Raw genomic sequence first — 23,270 nt, forward strand, 5'->3', positions numbered from 1 at the left:
AACAATTAATGTTTTAACAGCTTTTTTCATTTTCCATAAAATTTGTGTCAAAACTTTCTTAAAATAGATTGTTAACCAATGCCCTAAGGGCACTTGTTAGCATGACCTTTAATTATATTATGCACATTTCACCACTATATAATTTTTACATCATATTAACAACTTCTAAGAGCATTCATATCTAGGTTTCTAAAAAAATATATATTTTATACCCTATTTATTTTATCAATTTTACCAACTCATTTAACAATACACTTAACATCTCAATTTTATTTTTATATACAACTCAATAAAATAATAGAAACTTAAAAAAAAAAATTTAAAAACTACTGATCTCTCTTTCCTCTTTGTCTCTCTAAACTCAATGACGGCACCACACACAATGGTGGGGGCCAAGAGCCTCCCAAAATTTAAAAAAAAAAAAATCATTTTATAGTATGTATGTTATTTATATTTTAAAAAGAAATGTAACTTGTAAAAATTTAAGTTGGCCACCCCAAATTTTGAGTCATTTCAATGGTTCTCTTAAAAGAAAGAGAAATTATATTTAAAATCATATAATTTAAGAGGTTTAACAAATTAAACTATGTAGAAAATGATAAATTTTTTTACATGTCTAATATAAGAAATACACAACTTTTATATACTCATTAAAATTTAGAAGATGATAAATTCTCTTAGTAAATTAATTTTTGTGTGTGTGTGTGTGTGGAGGTTTGTCTTAATTAATATATTAGTATCACGACTTGGCCCCTCCAAACTAAATTTTTTGGCTCTGCCCCTAACCAAACTCACATTGAATCACCAACCACCACCAATCACTAAAACACAACCACCACCCCTGAAAACCATTGGAACACCAAACTAAAAAACCAAACCAAACCAAATCGGAAAAATCTCAAATCACACCCACTGAAATCTCAAATCCAAACCCAGCCAAATCTGAACCCAACTAAATCTCTCTCTCTCTATTTGAAGCAACAACAACCTCAAAATCACTAATACAGCACCACCACACCACTAGTAACCACCAAACTCACACCTACCAAACCCAAAAACAACAAACTCATCCACCACCCACCATAAACCAATCTGAAATAGCCACAACACATAACTAAAAACCCATCCACCACCCACCACAAACAGGACAAAATCCACCACAAACCCATCCACCATCCACCAAATCCTAACTCGCTAATCCACAACTTGACCGCTGATCCATAGCCATCCAAACCACAACTCAAACCATCACCCAAACTATCACTAAAGAGAGAGAGACAGGGGACTTTTTTTTTTTCATTTTAAAAAATATATTTGCCTTTTACCCTTAAGCTACAACAATTCGTATATATAAGCATTCACTGTTCTTGCTTACTAAATTTTTTAAACTACATCTCTCCAGATAAAACTTAGTTTGTGCTTTTGTTTGTAAAATATGAATTTACGGGTGCTAATGATCAGCAAGAATTAATGGTATAATTTCAAATAAATATGAAAAATCATAGAGATTTCCCTCTATCTTTCCTCACACTTTTAAAAGATTATTCATTATACTGTGCTTCAATTGTGGGCTATATGCTCCTAAAATTTTGTCGCATTAGTAGAAAATGGGGAGCAAACAAAAAATATTGAGGATTGCGTTGCAGGTCATGATTTAAAAGGGCAAGGATTGTAAACTAAATTGCATCAACTCCTGCAAAATGCACACATGTTAATGCCTCAAATAGACCCCATATGGTAAAAAATTCAGTCTTAACACAGAAAAAATAAGCTTGGACAGGTATCTATCTGAGGCGTTGACACGTGTGCATTTTTACAAGAGTTGCTACAACTTAGTTTGTAGCAAGTCCTTACCCTATAAATGGATAACATTAGGGCTGTCCACTGGTCGAGCCGGGTCGAGTTTGTGCCCAACCCGGACTCAACCCGCTCAAGTCGGGTGGGAGAGAATCAGACCCGCAACTGACCGTCGATCACCACGGGTCAAGTCGGATCGGATTCTAAAAAATGATTAGTTGGTTCGGTTGAAACTAATGAATGGCGGCGACGAGCAGAGGAGAACAAAACATCGTCGGATCTGGTTGGAGGAGAACGAAACGTCACCGATTTAAGCTTAAACATTGCCGGATCTAAGCCAAAGTTATCGATCTGAGCTTACACATCACCGCTCCAAGCTTAAATGTCACCGATATGAGCGATTTTTTGAAAAATATTGCCAGATTTGAGCCAAAATTATCAAATCTAAGTAGATCTGAGAAAAATCATCGCCAGATCTAAGCAAAAGATGGCTAATCATCGTCGGATCTGAACGGAGGATGGTTCATCTGAAGTGGTGGTCGGGTGGCTGCGGTTTTAGAGGAGAAAACCCGCCACTCGACCCGCCGGAATCAGGTTTGAAGGGTTGAGACCCGCTGCTAACCGCTAGAGTTGTCGGATCGACCGGTGAGTGGGTCGGTCTAGGCGAGTTTCTCGGTTTGGTCAGGTAAACGTGTTACGTGGACACCCCTAGATATCATGGCTTTCTTTTATGAGATTAAATTTTATAAGGACGTGGTGTAAAACTCATATTTTACCCCTCCAATCCCAACATACCATATCATCTTATCACATATTTAAGAATAAACACAATCACACTTAATCAATTCTAATACCCATATATAAATCTAACCAAATTGGGAATTTATTAAGATATTATTAGGTGTGGAATGATGTATTGAATTTTAAGTAAAATGCCGAAGTGACAATCACTTATTAGATGGTGTAAAACATAGATTTTACACCCCATTCTTATAGAATTTAATATCTTCTTTTATTACGCTGAATTTCCTGCCAATTCCAAACACTTTGTTGCACATACTTGTATCAGGGTGACAATATATAGAATTTTTTTTTTTTTTTTTGAGATAGTATAGACAAATAAATTAAAGTAGGAAAATTTATTAGTTTATATTGTATTATTTATGTAAGATTTATATTATAAACTAAATAAATATATAACATATTATACACGTTTACATAAAAATATACCGTATAAAATCTGTTCATGCAAATAAATCAGTAATTGTCCTTAAAGTAATTTGTAGTTGCATTGATAAAGCAAATTTTGGGAACGAGGAAATCCTATGTTCAAAATCTAGATTCACTTTGTTGCACATACTGTCCCGCAATAAATAGCAAACTTCCTCTTGCACGAGGCTAAAGAAAAAATCGTTTTAAATTCATGAACAAATATTGGTACGTCACAACTCAGAGCTCACAACTTTGACCAAATATGTAATTAACTGTGAATGGCAGATAAAAATTAATAGATGTGAAGACAGATACGCAGCGCAATCACACCCGGACCCTGACTGGTCAAAGTTGTAACAAAAATGGTTGCAAACAAGTTTTAGGCCGATGAGTAAGTATTCTATGAGACAGCCTTGTAAAACTTATATGTCAATAATATGTAGGTCTTATGTATATGAGATTCATTTGTCATTAAGACATAAGTTACATGAAACCGTTTCATATAAGAATTTTCCTGAACGAACAAATGATTTAGTTGGAATTTTAGGTCTCGGCAATAATTGTCAATAGTTTTATTTCACATTTAAATGAATTTATTATTTTTTTCTTCACCACTCAAAGTCTACTATATCAATACGAACAGATGTGATACAAATTATGGCATTTTATATGTTCTTAAATTTTTTTGTGATGCTGCCTTGACAATAAACAATAATAATAATAATAATAAGAACTGAACAATTGTGTAAAATTAAAAGGACTGAATAGTTACTTAAAGCGTTATGTCTTCAATAAAGTCCGAGAAAGTATGGACAGTAAAAAAAGGGCAGACAAGCAAACTTGCAATTGGGAAGTGACTCAACCGAACCTTTTGATGACATCAACATCTTAAAAGGCCAGTGATGAGTGTAATTGCATTGTTATACAGTGCATTTTACTGTACTTACTTTATCAAAGCATTCTCAGGGTTGTATAAATGCTAAAATGTTATTTTTAGCAACTGAAACTATAAAACTCTACTCCATCAAAGATGCTATATATTAAAAAATTTGACATCTTGCTACAATAAGTTCTTATTTTTGAGAGCACATTGTAGCAAGATATTATCATTTTTTAATGTTTTTATTTCTCTCTCCTCAGACTCTCACTCCCTTCTCTCTCATCTCTCTTTCTCAGACTCTCCCTCTCGTGGGTCCGATGGGGTCATTGATGACTGCAAATGGAGGTTTGTCCGATGACTGCTAATGGGTCATGGGTCCAATGGTCGATGGGGTCGTAGGTCATTTTTCTGTTGTGGTTTGCTTGATGGGTTTCGATGGGGTTTTTCAACAGTGGTATTTCTCAACAACAATGGGTTGCTGGGTTGCTTGTTGGGTCTTGGTGGTGTCGTGGTTGGTCCATCAATCAAGAAAAGATTACTCCAACAGTAAACTGATACACACCCAACAGCTTGCCTGGGCAAACAGAACAGACTCTAGCTACTCATATTCAGAACTCCAGCAGATCCATCAGTCTATATAGCTGCCTCCAGCAGACAGACTTACTGATCTAGCATACTCAATCAAGCAACCATCACACAAGATCATTACCACAAGTACCTACACTATTTCAAGCAACAAAGTGCCAAATTCACGGCTGAATTTTTCAAGGTACTCCTCACTTGCTAACATATGCATATCCAAGGCCTCTCTACACTTGGGGGCTTGGTCTTATCAATCCAAAGGTTCCATTTCCGGCAGTTGCAATTGGATATTTATCATCAATGGAGGCATTTCCACTATACATGTCTACTGGCCCAGCAGTGGCCAACTTCTTTCAAGAACACATTACTTATCAATTTGGCACTCTCACAAAATTACAAGCAACAAATGAAGCTCTATCCATTGGAGTACTATTATATTAAGCCGTGGAAGTCCCACACACCCTCTTCAAAGCCAAGGTAGTCCCACACACTACACTATTGGAATCATAGCGGTCTTATGCATCACACCACTAGGATCTTTGCAAACGTCATCTTACACTTGGGGGCTTGGTCTCCCACTATCTATTTGAGAGGACTACACATAGATCTACATGAAGACCAATCACTCTACCAATTAAATCAAAGCTACTGCTCTAGCTATGGAACTTTCTACCGCATTGAATCTACACATGCCCAGCAGCACCTATTTTGTTACCCTAGCAGTGCTATTAGATTCAACAATATGATTATCACTTATGACTCTATCAAATTTCTTCAAGAACTGACTACAATCAGCAGTATCAATAAAATATTCATATGCTATGATGTCAAAATATATTCTAGACTGCCCCAGCCATCAATTCACTATTCAAATTTTTCAGTAGCAACAACTTCAATGCTTCAGCTCCATTTAATCAAAAGTAGTATCCTCCCCAATCGTAACATCAAAAGTTTTGCTCAAAATATTTCGAAATGGACTAACCACAGTCACATCTACAAGAATAAAGTCAGCTTCAAATGCATCGACTTCAACAAACTCAATTATGATTAAAGTAGCACAACACCCAACTGCAATCCTAACTAACTTCAACATTACGTTGCTGCCTTCAATCTAGCAGCACCACATCCAGCTGCAATCCTGACCAACTGCAACATTACCTTCCTACCTATCCAACAGTATCATCTCCAGCAATCAACAATCTCAGACTGCCTCATCTAAAAAGGTCTTCAAGTAAACCCATTACTCGTGCATGCCTTTGCAGTACAAGCCTATGCACTCAGGGGGCTAATGTTGAGGACCATTTTTTCAGCCCACGTGACAATAATTCATTGGCAACCCATGCCACATCAACATATTATTGATTTTTTGGGTAAATATCTTTAAAACCCAAAATAAGCTCATATCTCATTCAACTAGATGGATTGGGCTCACATGGCCCACGAGATCCTTACTTTAAGAGGCAGATTCATGATCCACATTTCCTCTTCATCAATTGGGATCATAACCCCACGACATCATCAACATCAACATATGGATCGAGCTTAAGCAATGAATCAAAGCTTACGGCCCATATTACCTCTCTTACACTCATGACAAGCGACTTCTTCAACAAGAGCCTATATTTACACAAAATGACAACAAAACCTAAGGTACGTCATCTTATCTTCGGCTTATGATCCAAGCTCATAAGTCTCTTTGGGGGAAACTTTGGAAGTCGTGGTTTGGAGGGCCAAGAGGTATGTTCAATAAAGCTCCAGCGGTTTAAAGTTGATAAAAGAGACATGTTGCTTGACATGTCTTCTCCAACTCCCTAAACTCTGACGAGTCCATGTGTAGTGGGTAACATATGGTAAGCATCTCTTATCACATAACACTTTAGATGATAAAATTTCCCATTACTCTTTTCCTAAAACTTAATATTCATCATATGACCAATATTTAATATCCCCAGCCATCTAACTGCTGGGAAAATAACTGTTCATTCAATCCCCAGCTGTTGTTATACAAATTTAGAAATTTCATTATATCATTCTACATAAACTACGCTACTTCTTTCAGCTAAAATTCAACTCAAACACGTGGCCTAATTTGATTGGCTATCTTTTATCTCTCTTTATACAAAATATTAATGATATCTCTAATACCCAGCTGCTGTCTGCCACAATCAGACCATATATTTCTCTGCTAGCTGCCAAAACAGAGCATTAAACACTCTTCTTGCTCACCAAGATTATGTCACAACACAATGAGACCTTGACTAAATCTCTAAAACTTCATTGACTTTCAACCAATCCTTCTATTACTTGCTAGAAACGTGTTGTAATGGAACCTTAGACCAAAAACACAGACACCTGAAAAGAGAAGCATTTCAAGCTGAACCCCAGCAGTGTATTCAGCACTTGACACTTGGCTGAAATTGATATTATCAGTCATTTAATGCTGAAATCCCAATAGCCAGCTACTATACCCAAAATTGCAAGATACTCTTGAAAGAGATCTTACCATTTTTCAGCCAAATCCATGAAATGACCTCTCCAGTAGTCTAAAATGGCCCATCTAACCTCATTGGCTTCTACCCAAAGCAAATAGCTGTCTTATGACAGTTGTGACAACTATCTCATGATAGCTGTTACAGCTTTTCCTAATAGCTGGGACAGCCTTTTCAAAACAACTGCGACAGCTAACCCAGCAACCTGAGCATTACTGATTTTTCCACTTTTGGGTTAAACCAAAACCAACTAAAGTAACTATCTTTTTCTTGCCAAAATACTTTCCTTTTCTGCTACTCTTTCCCTAGTAGCTTTTACCCGAAACAGCAAGAATACCTTAAAGCTAAACATACTATTTTTGGACAAATCTTAAGATGGATTTTCTGAAAATTCATTGCTATTTGGGATAGATTTTGGTTGATATTCTTTACTAAAATACCCCCTTAAACTCAGCTCTAAAGGGGACCCCCTTCATCAACACCTAAAAGAGGGGACACCAATTGAGAGGAAGAACTTTCTCATAAACTTCTCTCTCCCTCTAATCATCTTTTGAAGTTCTTAATGAAATGCTGAACTTCTGAATTTTTAGTTTCCAAATTAGGAACTAAACTCTTTAGCCCTTAGCTCATAAATGCCCTTCATAAGCATTCATACAATCCCAGTAAAAAATCCCAGCAGCTTGGCTAAATATACTACAATACTATTACTCTCTTATTCTCATCATCTCACTTTCCATATTCTGAAAATACATATATCTTGCTGCCTATATCTCTAACATCTCCTTCTTCACTTCTCTTACACAATCTCATACACACTTATTACACCATCACATATAACACATCACAACTCTTCTAAGCTCCACTCTCATACTCTCTCACTCTAAAATTCTACTATTTTGCTGTCTATAAACACATCTCAATACTCTTCTACACCTATCTTACTGCTCCTATCTCCAAATACCTAAACACGTCTATGTTTTTTTACCATCTCCACACTTCTCAAGAAACATCAAACACTCATACTAAAAGCCCTTCTTGTGGAAGGTATGAACTTCTATTACTATAGCTCTCCTGGAAGGCATGAACTTCTTGTGGAAGGCATGAGCTTCTATTACTAAAGCTCTTCTCTTAGAAGGCATAACTACTTCTTACAAAAACCCTGCTCTTAGAAGGCATAACCACTTCTTACAAAAGCTCTTCTCTTAGAAGGCACAAATTACATCTTACAAAAGCCCTTCCCATGGAAGACAACACTACTCATAACTTTACAACAACTAAAAGAGTATTGTTAAGAGGGAAACTCATTTAAGTGCATGATAAGAGGGGCATGCTTAACCAATCCCTATACATAGCTGGACATCTCTCTCTCCTTCCAGTTGCACCCATTTTTTCCTCTCAATCTTGAAGTTATCATGGCAAACTGTCTCTCTACTGCTTGCATCACTCTGCTGGGATATTATCAGCTCACTGACGCTATACAGCTGGGGCTGCAAACCATAAGAGATAAGTGACTTTGCTTCCTTATCTTTAAATTTACATCATTGAGTATATGATTGCTTCACATTTAAATATATATTGCTTTATTCCAATTACTATTACAACTATTAACCAAAACTTAAACTAATTTAAATGTATGATAAGAAGGGCAAGCTTAACTAGCCTCTACCGCCAGCATTCTGCTAGAATCCTATCAGTTCAGTGATGCTATACAGCTAGAGTTACAAACCATCAGAGATAAGTGACTTTGTTTCTATATCTTTAAATCTACATCATTGAATACATGATAATTTCACATTTAAATACATATTACTTTATTTCAACTACTATTACAACTATTAACTAAGGCTTAAACTCATTTAAATGCATAATAATAGGGCAAGCTTGACTAGTCTCTACCACTGGCATTCTACTAAAATCCCATCAGCTCATTGATGCTACACAGCTGGAGCTACAAACCATACAAAGAAAAGTAACTTTGTTTCCTTATCTTTAAATTTACATCATTAAGTGCATGATTACTTTACCTCTAAATAAAGACTACTTTTATTTCAACTGTTATTACAACTACTAATCAAGGCTATCATATTAAATGCATATTACATATTTATTCAACCATTAACGTGATTCTTAGACTTTGGCTTTAATGGCTTTGTAGGCTTAAAAGTATACTGGCAGCCATTGGACCACGTGGCCTGATGTTGAGTTCCAGACACAACTCCCCAAAAAAGAGCCCGGACCTAGTAAGGTCATCCCTTCAATGGACCACACATGGCTAGGCAACCGAAAAAGGCCCCCGAACAAAATGTTATAAAGTTAGTTTTTTAGATGAGAATGCACTTAGAGTCCAAGAAATATTTTTTTCCTTTTTTTTCTGTTTAAAAAATTAAAAATAAAATATTTAACAAAAAAAATATTTTTTAAAATAATTTAAATTTTAGTTTTACATGTAACATATAACAAATAAATTATCAACAACTATATTTTTTTTTCTTATATATAATAAAAAAAACTATCAAAAAGCTATGGGATACCAAATAAACACTTAGTGGCCGTCTAGGACAAGCTAAAATTTTTAGCTTATTTGCAATTTTAGCTTATTTTTTCTATTATTTATGAGTTTCACTGCACTTTTTGGTACTATTCATGGGTCTCACTGTACTATTCAGCTAACTTTTATTTTTAATTTATAGTATTTTCAGTAAAAAGTTTTCAATTTTAACTAAATAAACTGTTTCCAAACAGATATTTAATTATCTACTAAATGAATTACTGTGTACATAATTGCAGAAGAAAAGGAATCTGGACTCATCTCATGTGAGATGTAAAAGTTGATAAGGTAAAAAAACATAAAAACCTTTTTTATTTTATCAACTTTTAGATCTCATATTTTTCTCCCAAAAAAAAAAAAATCCCATATGAGGGTGGTAATTGCATGTTGCCATATCTCAATCCAAAGTAGAGGCTATAAATAACTAATTGGTTTTAGGTAAGATAATTGATTTTAGGTGAGATGTAGCTTTCATATATAGAAGACTTGCAGCTAATTTTTTTTTTTGAGAAACGAAGACTTGCAGCTAATTAATTACTCAAAACTTGGTTTGATGTAGTCTTCTCCTTAATAATAAAGTTGTCAACCATTGTCCTTTTCTATGCTTATATCAGAAATGCAGGTGTAATTAAAGAGGAGTATGACACTTGCAACACGCTTAAAAAATTAATTTTAAAAGAGATTAAATTATATACTCTATCTTGGTGCACCTTTCTCATCTGGGATTAAGGGTATATTGGTAGTTTGCAACGGTAATTACATAAAAATAGGTATTACATTATAAGGAATAAAAGATGAATAGTTATTTCTCATTTGAAAGAATGACTATTCATTACCATGACTTTTAAGTAGAATTTATGGTGTGCTTTTGTGTTAAAACTTATTTCCCTCTCCCTCGTATGTGTGTGTTTGTTTTTTTTTTTTTTAAAATGACTATTCATAAGGAATGATTATTTCCTATAATATAAACATAAAAAAACTATTGAATAACTAAACTATAAAAATAACTATTACATTACAGTTCTTATTACAATCCATCAAACGTACCTAAGTAAAAGCGGATGCAATTTCATAATAACAGTGGGTTGAGCTGTAGTAATTTGTTTGGTAACAAGTTCAAGCAAGAGACTAGAATAGTGGTTGGATAGTTGTAGTAGTATGTATCAAATAGACTCTACCGTTTAAAATATTTTCAAATATTTAGTCGTATTCCTATAAATATTTCCTAGAATTCAATTTCCTTAGAACCACCTAAGACGGCAAAATGGAAGCCAGGAGGCAAACGTTGAAGGGATGCCTCCATTCACTACAAGTTAAAATAAAGGTATGCAATTGAATTAATAATGATATGGTCTACAGGAGCACGGAAAGGTACTTAATTATTTAAATTATGTAAAAGGAGTTGTCCCCAGCTAGCTCCTGGCTCCAGCTGCAAAACCCTAAAATGCTCCTGCACGACCGCCTCCCCTCATGTCTTTGAACTTTGAACAGTGTGTGATTAGTGAGGGTGTTATCATTTTTTTAAATATAATTTAAATGTATAGCCATATGTAACTTCTTTATGGAGATTTAGTATGCGTTTGGATTGGTGTCTAGTCTTCACAAAAATAAAGCTATGCAATTGAATTAATAATGATATGGTCTACAGGAGCACGGAAAGGTACTTAATTATTTAAATTATGTAAAAGGAGTTGTCCCCAGCTAGCTCCTGGCTCCAGCTGCAAAACCCTAAAATGCTCCTGCACGACCGCCTCCCCTCATGTCTTTGAACTTTGAACAGTGTGTGATTAGTGAGGGTGTTATCATTTTTTTAAATATAATTTAAATGTATAGCCATATGTAACTTCTTTATGGAGATTTAGTATGCGTTTGGATTGGTGTCTAGTCTTCACATCCAACGTTTTACTTTTTTTTTTTTTTTCGAAGTGTGTTTCTCAATTTTTGTGGCTTTATATCACACTAGTGAGTTCCGTGCACTATTTACGAGGCCTACAAACTTAGTAATTTTTTCATTAAAAATGATTTTAATGACACTATTTATATATTTAAAAATTATTTTATTACAGTATTTTCAGTTTTCAGCAAAATAAGTGCTATCCAAACAAATCTTTAAAATAATTTAAATGTATAGGCATATGAAACTTCTTTATAGAAACTTGAATTTGGATCATTGACCCACATACTCATATATGGAATTCACTGAATGTACTCGTTTTAATTAAGTTTTTGATTTGTAACGGATATAAAGAGGAGAAAAGAACAAATTCTCTAAACAATACAAGAGATCCGAAATATAATGTTTTTTGTTAATAAAAGTAGATTGGCATGTATAAGCCAAGTCCAAAACAAGAGGGAGACGAGAAAGAAAAGTTGTTTCTGCATTATTATAAGAAAAGTTGTTTCTGCATTATTATAAGTTGCAAAAGAGGCTGAACTCAAATATTTCGATTGCAATGTCCTTGCGTGTCCTATGACAATTTTTGCTAAAACGAAGAGTGGAAAGCAGTGTCAATTTCTCAATTTTGCTCACAGCTACAGCTACAGCTCACTCCACGATTGATTGTCTTTGTCTTTGTACCATTGTATTTGTATGGTCTCCATCACTATCAGTGCGTGACCCAAGCCAACACTTTATTTCCATCTCTCTCTCTCTCTTTTCTCGCTTTGGGTTGGATGAATGCGTGACAGTCCGCTTTTGCTTTCTTTCATCCCCCATACAATACATACGGACAATGCAACCATACTTCAAAAATTCCCCAAGTGCAAGTGCCACACCCACCAAAATAAAATAAAAATCCCTGAGTTCCACTACTCGCACTCGCACTCACACTCACACGTGAAAATGTATGAAAAATTTCACCTGCGCCGGGGGACCAAATTTCAACAACAACCGATCATTTTTCAATGAGAAGTCAACTATTAGAACTTAGAAGCAGGTTGGTTCTTGATCTTGATCAACCACTTTTACCAACACGTACAGTAAGATTTAGTCAAGTTTAGGGGCAACGCAATTTTTTATTTATAATTTTAACCCCCCAAATAAAATTATTTATAATTCCTTTCACAATTTGTGATCTCTAACCTTTTACTCAAAAAATAAATAATAAAAATTTGTGATCCATTAAAGACCAAAATTTTTCAAAAATATTCATTCTGCTCCATAAATCCAAATATTGCTTAATATTATTTAAGAATTCTAGTGCTTCTCTTGTTTTCTTTTCCATATTTGCCCTACATTTTATCTACCATTAGTTACCTAAACACTTTATCGTGTATATAATTGCTATAATGCAGTAGCTATTAGACTTGTACAGTCAAGATAAATTGTTGAAAGTAAAGAATTTAGAAGAACATGGAACTTTCAAATGATGTTAAGTGTTGTTTGTGCTTAGCGAGAATATTGAATATTTTTTAAAAGGTTTATTATCATCTAGTATTAGTTCAAACCTCACTAGTGATTTTTGTATTTTACCCAAAAGAAAATAATTCAAAATCATTGAGGTATCTTCCACCCACACTAGCATGTTGTCCAAGGTCTTTGCTTTTCACGCTAACATGTGAGCATTTCTGTTGCCTACTCTGCAAAGAAATAAGTTTTGAGAATTGGTTTTGATGATGCCGAAAATCTCACCAGTGAGTTGCACGACGCGTGTATGCTCAAAAAACAACACCTGCACAACAAAAAAGAAAAGGACCTCACAGAGAGCACCGGTGTGGTGCCGGCCAAATACCCTCCGAAGGTCAAGTTAGAACTTCTTTCAACTCTAGAGTGCTAGAGAGGGGTTAATTATGCGTACCTCGGCTTATGAGGGTATTGGGGCTTTTATAGTAGTAGAGGGTGGACCTTTCTTCCTTGGAGTAGAAGTCTTTTCCTTATAGGAATCCTTATGTGCGTAGATTGCGGAATCCTTTCCTTATAGGACTCTGATACTGGGCGTGGAATACAAGTAATTTCCCTAAGACCCATGCGTGATGACCAAGTTATGTTCTTTATGGAACCGTCAGCCTTTCAGCCAGCTTCTCTTGTTTTCTTTTCCATATTTGCCCTACATTTTATCTACCATTAGTTACCTAAACACTTTATCGTGTATATAATTGCTATAATGCAGTAGCTATTAGACTTGTACAGTCAAGATAAATTGTTGAAAGTAAAGAATTTAGAAGAACATGGAACTTTCAAATGATGTTAAGTGTTGTTTGTGCTTAGCGAGAATATTGAATATTTTTTAAAAGGTTTATTATCATCTAGTATTAGTTCAAACCTCACTAGTGATTTTTGTATTTTACCCAAAAGAAAATAATTCAAAATCATTGAGGTATCTTCCACCCACACTAGCATGTTGTCCAAGGTCTTTGCTTTTCACGCTAACATGTGAGCATTTTTGTTGCCTACTCTGCAAAGAAATAAGTTTTGAGAATTGGTTTATTGCAAACTTCGAACCAAATTTAATGTAGAATCCACATCTCTCCTAAGACCAGCCTACGTTGGGTCATGATCTCTTTCGTGAAGAGAATAACATTCATGTGGTTACTTGTTTAAAACCATTAAGAAGCAAATAAGAAATTGATTTCGCAAGTACCTACTTGAACACAAGTTGAAGGTAGTGAAAAAAATAACCTCACATTGAAAATTTAGAAAAGTTTTAGTGAGTTTAGAGCGTCTCCAACGGTGTAACTAAATCCAAAATTCTCTCTATAATAGAGAATGAAACCATAAATCATTGCTCCAACAGTCTCTCTATATCTCAAAAAAAATTTTGCTCATAAAAAAAGAATTTATCACGTTAAAAAATTCTAGAGCTAACTATTATATTAATTTTTTCTATTTCTTCTTCATTTCTTTTTCTCTTTCTTCTTTATTTCTTTTTCCCACACCCTCTCTTAGTTTCTTCTCACAGACCAAAGAAAAGGAGACAAAACACAAAACACAGCTCAACCAACAAAATCAAACATCTTGGGCTAATTAATATTAGACATATTAGCCCAATGTAATAGGCCCAAGCCCACTTCTGCTTGTACCAGTAGTCTAGGGTTTAGTCACCTATATATACTCATGTTAGGATTCATTGTAACACAAATTTTTTACTACACTCTTATACAATAAAAATGTAGCCCTTAAGGGATTCCTTCATGGATGTAGGCCGATAAGGCTAAAACACGTAACCCACGTGTTCTTAGTGTTCCTACTCTATGCTTTACCTTCCGCATCCACTTTAGCATACATAACATGGTATCACACATTACGCTACTAATAATAATTTATATTTAACAAAAGGAAAGAATTTAGCATCCAGGCTGCATGCTGCTGGTGATGGAGACGAGGACAAGCAATGGTGGAGGCAGAGCAGGCAATGAAGGATGAAGACAACTTCTCTCTCACTTGAGCATTTCCTTCTCTCGGCTCTCTTCCTCTCCCTTTCCGTTTGATGAGAAGATAAATTTTTTGTTAAAAGATGAATGGTCTGGTTTTGTTCAAATGAAATGTGTGGCCTTTATTGTTTTTTATTTTAGATTATATGGGAGAAACGTGTGATGTGTGGGTGTGCCAAAAGGAAGAATAAAAAATTTTAAATAAAAAAATTTAAAAAAATATTAAAGAAATAATGAAGAAATAATATTTTAATGGGATAGATAAAATATAGAAAATCTGCTGAAAAGTATATTTTATAAAGTGGGTAGATAAAAGCTAAAAATTACTGTTTACTTATCAAACAATATAAAAATTTGAAGAAACTGCTGAAGATACTCTTATATATTATCTCCCTAGATATTGGGTTGGGCCTTAAGGGGCACTGTAGTTTTGTGGACAAGGGAGGACCTATCCAATTGAACTAAAATGTTTTCATTTCTACCCAATTACTTCTGCTTCCCCTGTAGTTTCCATGTTCCTTTCCATAGCGATTAGCAATTCTATATGTGCCTTTCTTAGTGAATCACCCCATAGTTATTTCTATCTAGTGTATAATGGAAACTTAAAAGGGTTAGATTTTGTTCTAGCTTGACAAAACCCGTAAATCCATAAGGGATTTATTGAATCCACAAAAAAACCTAGAAAAACAGTATTAGAACCATAAATTTAACTAGAAAAATTATAAATACACCTAAAATCATATTGCAGACTTGCAGTCCTATTTAAATGTTTCAAGAACTTGTTTTTGGAGTAAAAATATTTTTAAAAAGATCATATTTGATACCCTACCATAATAGGGCCTTGATTTTACTCGAAATGCATTTAATATACCTTGGGCGACCAAAAACATCAATAAAAAATGAGTATGTTGTGACCAAAGTATTATTATAAGTTGTGGCTGGTCGCCCTTATTTGGTTTTAAAATAAATAAGAATTGTACCAAAGTAGAATAATTCTTTTTATTTTTTTATTTTTTATTAAGCTTATATCAAAATTGAATCAATTATATAGTTGGCCCTGTTTTTAAGCATCATCATGCATGCATTTTTGTGCGCATCTCTCTCTCTCTCTCTCTCTCTCTGTTTTTGCTCTGCATGCACACGCTTCCTCTTCTCTACCCCCAAAACCCAAATCACCTCACCGCCGTTTCACCTGTCCGTTCACCGGAATCTCAAACCAATCCTCTGATCCAACCGCCTCTCCGATCACTGCTCCATTACCGATTCAAAAAAAAAAAAAAAAAAACTCCAACTCCAATTCAAAGCGAAGCTCCGCTCAGCTCTTCTTCGTCAACAACCGCAAAATTTGAATGAAACTAGTTCCGGTGACTGTTGGTCACGGAGATAGAACTTAGAGAGACAAACCTGAACACCATGGTGATTGCAGCTTCAATTTATTTATTAATTACGAGGAGAGAAGCAAGCCAAACCACGTGGAGGCTTTTTACTATTTTTGTTGGAGGGGCTTGGTCGCCCAAGGATTGAATAGGACTAAAATGGAGTTATTAAATGCATTTAATAGCAAAAACTTTTTGCACAGAGGGAACTAGTCCAGAATTTATTGATGGCCTCCAAAAAAATGAATATTAACCACATTTTTACAAAATAAAAATGAAAAACCTCTAAATTTTAACTTCTCAACGTCAAAAGAAATATCAGACTTTCAGAAAGACATCTTTTCAAGGGCCTATCCTATAGAAATAAACAATTGGGATCTTGGGTTTCTGAGAGTTGAGAGTTAACACTTGGAGGAGGCTCTTTGGGAGGGCTTAATAACATGTCGGAACACCACCTTAACTAATATGTTTTCCCTTGAGTCTACCAATGTTATAATGACCAGTCACTATTGCGATTCCTGCTTGAAGTGGGACTCAACCATTTAACCAATTTCATCACTCACACATGAAATTTCTAACAAAAACCTTTTCTATGTTTATAGTAAGAACCAAAAAGATAAGCCCGTCAATTAGCAAATTAGTACATGAATTTTGATGAGTGAAGATTAATAAATGAAAAAAACTTATGCTCACATGAATCATAGGCTTTGATGAGAAATTTATATCACTGCACAACAATGCCAGCATCCATTTCAAAGTCTCTAGTATCAGAAAGTGCCAAAATTTAAGTTGCTCGTAGTTAGCAACAGAGCTGAAAACTATTTAGTCCTTCTAGAAGAAATTCCCTATCATTTTCTTAGTGAAATTGACTTAAAAGTTAGTATAGAAACTTGGCTAAAATATTGACAGACATTCATACCTTATCAGGGATAGGATCACCCCAGATCAAATATTGATGTTGTTGTAGACGGCATGCTTTGTTTTGTTGTAATCTGCTCATATGCAATGGAACTGTGCATTGGTATAAAATCAAACTTTCATTTGGCCGAGGCTGAACACACGAAACAGTCAGTCACATTTATTTTTGTGTACCATCATTCGTAATGGTAATGATGATATTAATACTATCACTGCCCCACTCTGAAACTCTACTATATGTTTCCGCACATAAACATAAATAAAATAGGAAACAGGGGTTCAGGAAGGACTCCACTGGATTGGGATTCAAGAGTGAAGAATTCCCTTGGAACCGCCAGGGGAATCGCACACATTCATTCAGAGGGTGGTGCCAAGTGTAGCCATGGCAACATCAAGTCCTCCAGTGTCCTACTCACCAATGACCTGGATGGGTACATCTCCGATGTTGGGTTGACTCCACTTATGAACTTCCCCGCAACGTTGTCTAGAACCACCGGATATCGTGCACCAGAGGTGGCCAAAACACGTAAAATAACACAGAAGTCTGATGTATATATATACAGCTTTGGAGTTGTCCTTCTTGAAATGCTGACAGGCAAAGTCCCACACCAATATCCAGGAGGGAACCAGCATGATGTGGTGGTTGATCTCCCAAGATGGGTGAAGTCTGTTGTCCGTGAGGAATGGACAGCTGAGGTTTTTGACGTGGAGCTGCTGAGGTACCAAAATGTTGAAGAGGAAATGGTGCAGATGCTTCAGATTGCATTAGCATGTGTCACAAAACAGCCTGACATGCGACCCCAAATGGTTCAAGTTGTGAAAATGATGGAGGAAATCAAGGACAAGAACCGCATGTCTTCTGAATCCGAGTCTAATGTGCAAACCCCATGAACACACAAGTTGTTTGGTACTATGTTACGAGGAACTAATAAGAATCCACTTTTCTGCTACCTATGAATTAGACTTTACTAGAATCTATTTTCATCTAATGTGGAAGGCAATTATGCCAAATTGCCAAAAGGCCTCTACTACTACTAGTAAGGACAAGGCTTTCCTGCTCTTGTGCATTTATGTTAGCACATATGAATTATGATGGGACCTTGAAATAACTTTCTATTCTAGATCTTGAATATTATTTGTACTAATTTATTAGAACAAGAGTCAAGACTCAAAGAGTTCTCTTTTCCTGATTTTTCAGAAGTAAAAATGTTCTATTTTGTGGGAGATCATGTGTGTGAGTGAAACTTGAGGTTGAGGTGCGGCTGCTGCAGTAATAAGCCATTGCCAATAATCTGAGCAACTAGTTTAGTTTGTTTCAGATTTAATACATAAGTCATAACTACTTGCCTTCCAATTCAGTTCTTTAGAAATGATATATAAATTTGCAAACATAATAATTGTTGCAATTTATCATTACATTTGCAAAGCAAGGTTAACAATACAACACCTGCAAATACAAAATCCACTTTTTTTTGGGTCTTCTACTATATAACACTACCGGTGGAATTGCAAAGGTCCACAATACAACACATTGTATGAGTGAGTCCACAAGGTTAAACTCAAAACTGACAATGGCAGATGTGGACCGTGTAGTTGTGCATTCAATATCTGTTGGAAACGTACTAAACAGTATTACACACTACTGGATTATTGGATGAAGGCATGCATAATTGACCAATTCAAAGAATAAAATAAAGATTAGTAGTTCACTATTGATTTGTATAATTGTTCGCTTATTAAGTTTAAACAGGACAAATTGACTAAAACTAAAGTACACAAAGATGGTGACTTTGCAATCTGTTTCAGCGAGATAGTAAAAGGGTTTTTTTTGGGGTAAATTTACCCAGAAAGAAAAAAAAAATTAGAATGGTGCGTTGTTATTAGAGAATTGAAATGGATAGTGATAGTGATAGTCATAGGTGGTTCAATCCAAAACCAAAAGAAGCCACAGCCTTTACAAGCAAGCCGAAGAGCAGAAATGGAGTGGAGAAGAAGGGACTGTGATCACTATCCAAGACATACACGTCAGATGGTGGCCACCTCTTTATCATCGCAGCTTGTTGCTCTGGTTTCACCACTCTGTCATACATTGTCCTAATGTAGATGCGTGGAACCTTATCTACGTTATGATCCTCGTCTGCCACTGCCACAAAACGAGCATTCTGTATTGCTTTGATCGGTCCTGGCCTCAAAAGCATGGCAGCTAGTGTGGAGTCCTACAATTTTTATTTTTCATTGCTTCTCATTTTTGTGATTATATATTTTCAAAAACAATTCAACCGTGATCAATTTAAAATTACCTCGTGAGGGCTCAAATGATAGATAATTTTGCGCTGATATTCTTTCTTCACAAGGGCACTTGTGGGAGGTTGATCAGGACCCAATCCGAATCCTAACTCATATACGTCGCCATATTCAGATAAATCAGGTACTCCCTGTTTGACATTAAAAATAAATGACGATTACTCAACTCTTCTTCTTCTTAAATTCCCTGCATATTTAATTAGCCAACTCTAATTAATTTCATATTATAAAAGAAAACTTGCACACAACACAAGGGATGTTGTTAGGTCTATCCATTAGATGCTGGCTATTTCCTTGATAAAATTTCATTGTATTTTGGGTCTTAAACTTTCATTCTATTAATGTAATTTTGTGGGTTTTCATGTGTATTTGTGAGGTGAAGTTGTCCAAGTGCAGAAATTCAAGTTGGCTCCCATTAAAAAAAAAAAAAGAAGAAATTGAAGTTGGCTGCTTATGGTTTTCACTCCTACGAACTTGACTGGAAGAGGCGGAACTTGAAATTGAAAATTATGTTATAAACTCTCGACAATTCTGGGCGTCTCTCAATATATACTCTCATTTCCCATGAATTTGTAACCCTAATTCCCATATGAAGTATGGGTGAAACTCAACAAATTTGAGAGTCTAACACATTCATTCTCTTTACCTTCTCCCTCTTAAAATAGCCATATACCATGACAGAAGATTAAGACCATTACACTCATCACTACCTTTGAGTTTTGAATGTTGATTGGAGCTTGAAAATCATTGAAGCAATCTAGAATTATCTAAGTGACTTGGAGATTGCAATTGGAGCTCAATTGTGGATCCAAAGCTAGAGTAGAGAAAGGATTTGTTGAGTCGATTGCAATTAGTTTGAAGGGCTAAAGTACATTGTTTGTGTTTTAGTTTGGAGGGCTTTGTATGTAAAGTGTACTATAATTATTTATTCTAGTGGATTACTTGTGGCGATGAGGCTAATACTCAGGGTTTAGAAAACTTTACATCCTTGACATCTTCATCAGTCATGTAGCCCAATTTCAGCATGGTTGCTGCCACATACACCACTAGTCGGATTTTCTTTGCAAACTTATGAGTAGCCTCAGTTACACTCAGCCCACCAGCACTGTGCCCCACCAAGATTATCTGTCAAAAGCAAATCATGATCGTTGTCTTTTCTATATCTAAATCTAACGATGAGCCCCCAGTTAAAATACAAAAATCCTATATAATAAATAAAACGAATTGAATTAACCTGTTCATTGTCGGGTAAAGCAGACATGAAGTCCATGAGTGGCTTATTGTAATCATCAAAAGAACGCAGGGAATCGGCATGTGTTTGATCTATTCCAGCGCTTCTGAGGTCAACACATGACACCCTATAGCCTGAATTCTCCATGAGGCACCGGATTTTGTACCAACACCAACCTCCTCCACCTATACCATGCACCAGCACAAAGTGTGGCTTCAACCCTCTTTCTGTCTCTCTCAAACATACAACCGTCTCTCCCATGGTTTTATTTATTTGCCGATATCAGCTTCGCTATGCCTATGCCTATGTTCTTCTCGGTTGTTGATGTTTATATATATGGACTATGGAGGAGTTGGGAATAGTCTTGGGGTGTCATCATAGTTGCTTTTAGATATCTGTTCTTCTATTATTCAATTAGCCTGAATTGCAAAGTACACCCCTAAAGTTTAAAGTTATTTGGATTTTACATCCTAACGTTTCAGAAATTTGATTTTACACCTTGAAGTTTAGTTCCATTCGTAACGGTGTCATTTGAAGAAGCCAGCTCATGGATTTTTTAAAAGTTGTTTAAGGGCTGATTTGGCCAAAAAAGAAAAAGAAGAAGAAGACATGTCAACAATTCTATGTGTCATTTAACAGCAAAAACTAACTAGAGTTGGGAATTGCTAACGAAACCAAACTTTAAGGTGTAAAATTAAATTTCTAAAACTTTAAGGTGTAAAATCCAAACAACCTCAAACTTCAAGAGTATGTTTTGCAATTTACCCATTCAATTATTATTCGATAATTTGAATAGTCTAGGAGTTTTTTTTTCCTACACGGACCAGCTCCATTATAAGAAGTTTTTTTAGTCTTGCAAAAGGTTAGATGATGCACTTGTATTTTTATCAAGGGCATGGGACATGGCACCAAATTGCATCACCCCTTGATTTCCTTATAATACTCATAATTGGAAATCAAGGGGTGATGCAATTTGGTGCCATGTCCCATGCATTTGATAAAAATACCATATTATCAAATTATATTATATATAATAAAAGTTGGGCTTAAACGCCGTGGTTGCACCACGTGACTTTACCAAATTGTAGAAATTTTATTAAATTTTTAGATTTTAAGAAAAAATATAGATAATTTAACTTCTATAATTTCTAAATGGATATTAGATTAATCAAGACTCTAATTCATTCTTATCTATAATTCATTGTCATCATAAAGTAAGTGTATCTCTAAAAAAAAAAAAAATCAAAGTTAGGCTTAGGCGTCGTGGTTGCGCTACATGACTTCACCAAATTGCATAAATTTTATTAATTTTTTAAATTTTAAGAATATATATATATATATATATATATATATATATATATATATATATATATATATATATATATATAATGTTACTTCCCCTATAATTTCTAAATGGATATTAGATTAATCAGGACTCTAATTTATTCTTATCTCTGATTCATTGTTATCATAAAGTAAGTGTATCTCTAAAAAAAAATCATATAGTAAGCATAAAAAAATTTTAGAAGAATCCTATAATTTCTAATTCATTATTATCTATAATTCATTGTTATCATAAGGTAAGTGCATCTCTAAAAAAAAATCATAATTTCTAAATGGATATTTGATTAATCAGGACTCTAATTTATTCTTATCTCTAATTCATTGTGATAGGCCACAAACTGAATGACCCTTTGTGATTAAACCAATTAATTAATTAGCCAAGTTATTAATTAATCAATTTAACATGCAAATACGTGGAAGCACAAACAAATCACCAAATAACTAAATATGCAGCGCAAATTAAATGACACAATGATTTGTTTATGAATGAGGAAAAATCTCGCGGCAAAAACCCCACCGGGTGATTTTCAGGTCACCACTCCTGAAACTCCACTATTATCAAATCAAGAGGTTACAAGTAAAGGAATCTCAAGTACCTTACCAACCTACAGTTGAACCCTTACCCCAATACTCAATTGGACTTTATCTGTAGTGACAATTTCCCTTTTGATGCACGGCTCCCAAGTATGTGACTAACCAATACGCGGATCCCAGTACGCGACTTCAAACACCAACTAAGAGGAAAGGTTGGCTGCAAAGTTCTTCAGTTCATCCTATACGATGAAGATCAGGAAGATGCTTGGTCACAAAACCCTTTGGTGCAAATACACAGCAACTTCTTTAGAGAAGATGAACTAGGTCAAGAACTTCATCTTTGATCACAATTTGCTTAAACAGAGATTGCTCAATGCTTTTACAACTTGTGTACAACTTGACAGCTCTTAAAACAATCCTTTTATATGTTTAGGATTTGGAGAAAAGATAGCCCAAAAGCATATTCACGAATCCCAAGGAAATCAGATCAGAAAATCTGAAATTATAAATCTCGATAGATAGCAGGTGTCGAGGTAGCTATCGAGCAGCTGTCGAGCTTTAATGAATTTGCACTTCAGTTTGATTTTTCTTGGACAAACTTGATGACTTCAACACTTGATCTTGAAACCTTATTTCTTGAAATATTAAAAACACTTAGAACTACCCAATTACAAGTAGAGTGTGT

The 23,270-nt window shown here is 35.0% G+C and overlaps 2 protein-coding genes across 3 annotated transcripts; one reads left to right on the forward strand and one right to left on the reverse strand.

Moving 5' to 3' along the window:
* The first annotated feature begins 17,409 nt into the window (after positions 1–17,409).
* Positions 17,410–18,091, forward strand: LOC111986063 (probable inactive receptor kinase At5g58300). The gene has a single exon (XM_065774476.1). The coding sequence runs from the start codon at positions 17,410–17,412 to the stop codon at positions 18,061–18,063; it is 654 nt and encodes a 217-aa protein (XP_065630548.1). The 3' UTR covers positions 18,064–18,091.
* Positions 18,092–18,850: 759 nt separating this feature from the next.
* On the reverse strand, positions 18,851–21,055 carry LOC111986124 (methylesterase 17). Of its 2 annotated transcripts, XM_024017757.2 has the most exons (4): positions 20,711–21,055; positions 20,461–20,601; positions 19,473–19,607; positions 18,851–19,388 (listed from the first exon to the last, which is right to left on the reverse strand). In XM_024017757.2, exons 1-4 carry the CDS (start codon positions 20,966–20,968, stop codon positions 19,086–19,088), a joined length of 837 nt encoding a protein of 278 aa, XP_023873525.2. In that variant the 5' UTR covers positions 20,969–21,055; the 3' UTR covers positions 18,851–19,085. The 2 variants fall into 2 exon arrangements, with proteins under 2 accessions (XP_023873525.2, XP_065630567.1); XM_065774495.1 differs by lacking the exon at positions 20,461–20,601.
* Positions 21,056–23,270: the final 2,215 nt, after the last annotated feature.

Source organism: Quercus suber, unplaced genomic scaffold, assembly GCF_002906115.3.
Source record: "Quercus suber isolate HL8 unplaced genomic scaffold, Cork oak 2.0 scaffold_93, whole genome shotgun sequence".
NCBI classification, from domain to species: Eukaryota; Viridiplantae; Streptophyta; class Magnoliopsida; order Fagales; family Fagaceae; genus Quercus; species Quercus suber.

Excerpts from the sequence above, each read along its gene's own strand:
- LOC111986124 (XM_024017757.2), bottom strand. The coding sequence starts at position 20,968 with ATGGGAGAGACGGTTGTATGTTTGAGAGAGACAGAAAGAGGGTTGAAG. Across the intron at positions 20,602-20,710 it reads CTTTACCCGACAATGAACAG|ATAATCTTGGTGGGGCACAG; the intron begins GTTAATTCAATT and ends TGCTTTTGACAG. Across the intron at positions 19,389-19,472 it reads ATCATTTGAGCCCTCACGAG|GACTCCACACTAGCTGCCAT; the intron begins GTAATTTTAAAT and ends TAAAAATTGTAG.
- LOC111986063 (XM_065774476.1), top strand. The coding sequence starts at position 17,410 with ATGTTTCCGCACATAAACATAAATAAAATAGGAAACAGGGGTTCAGGA.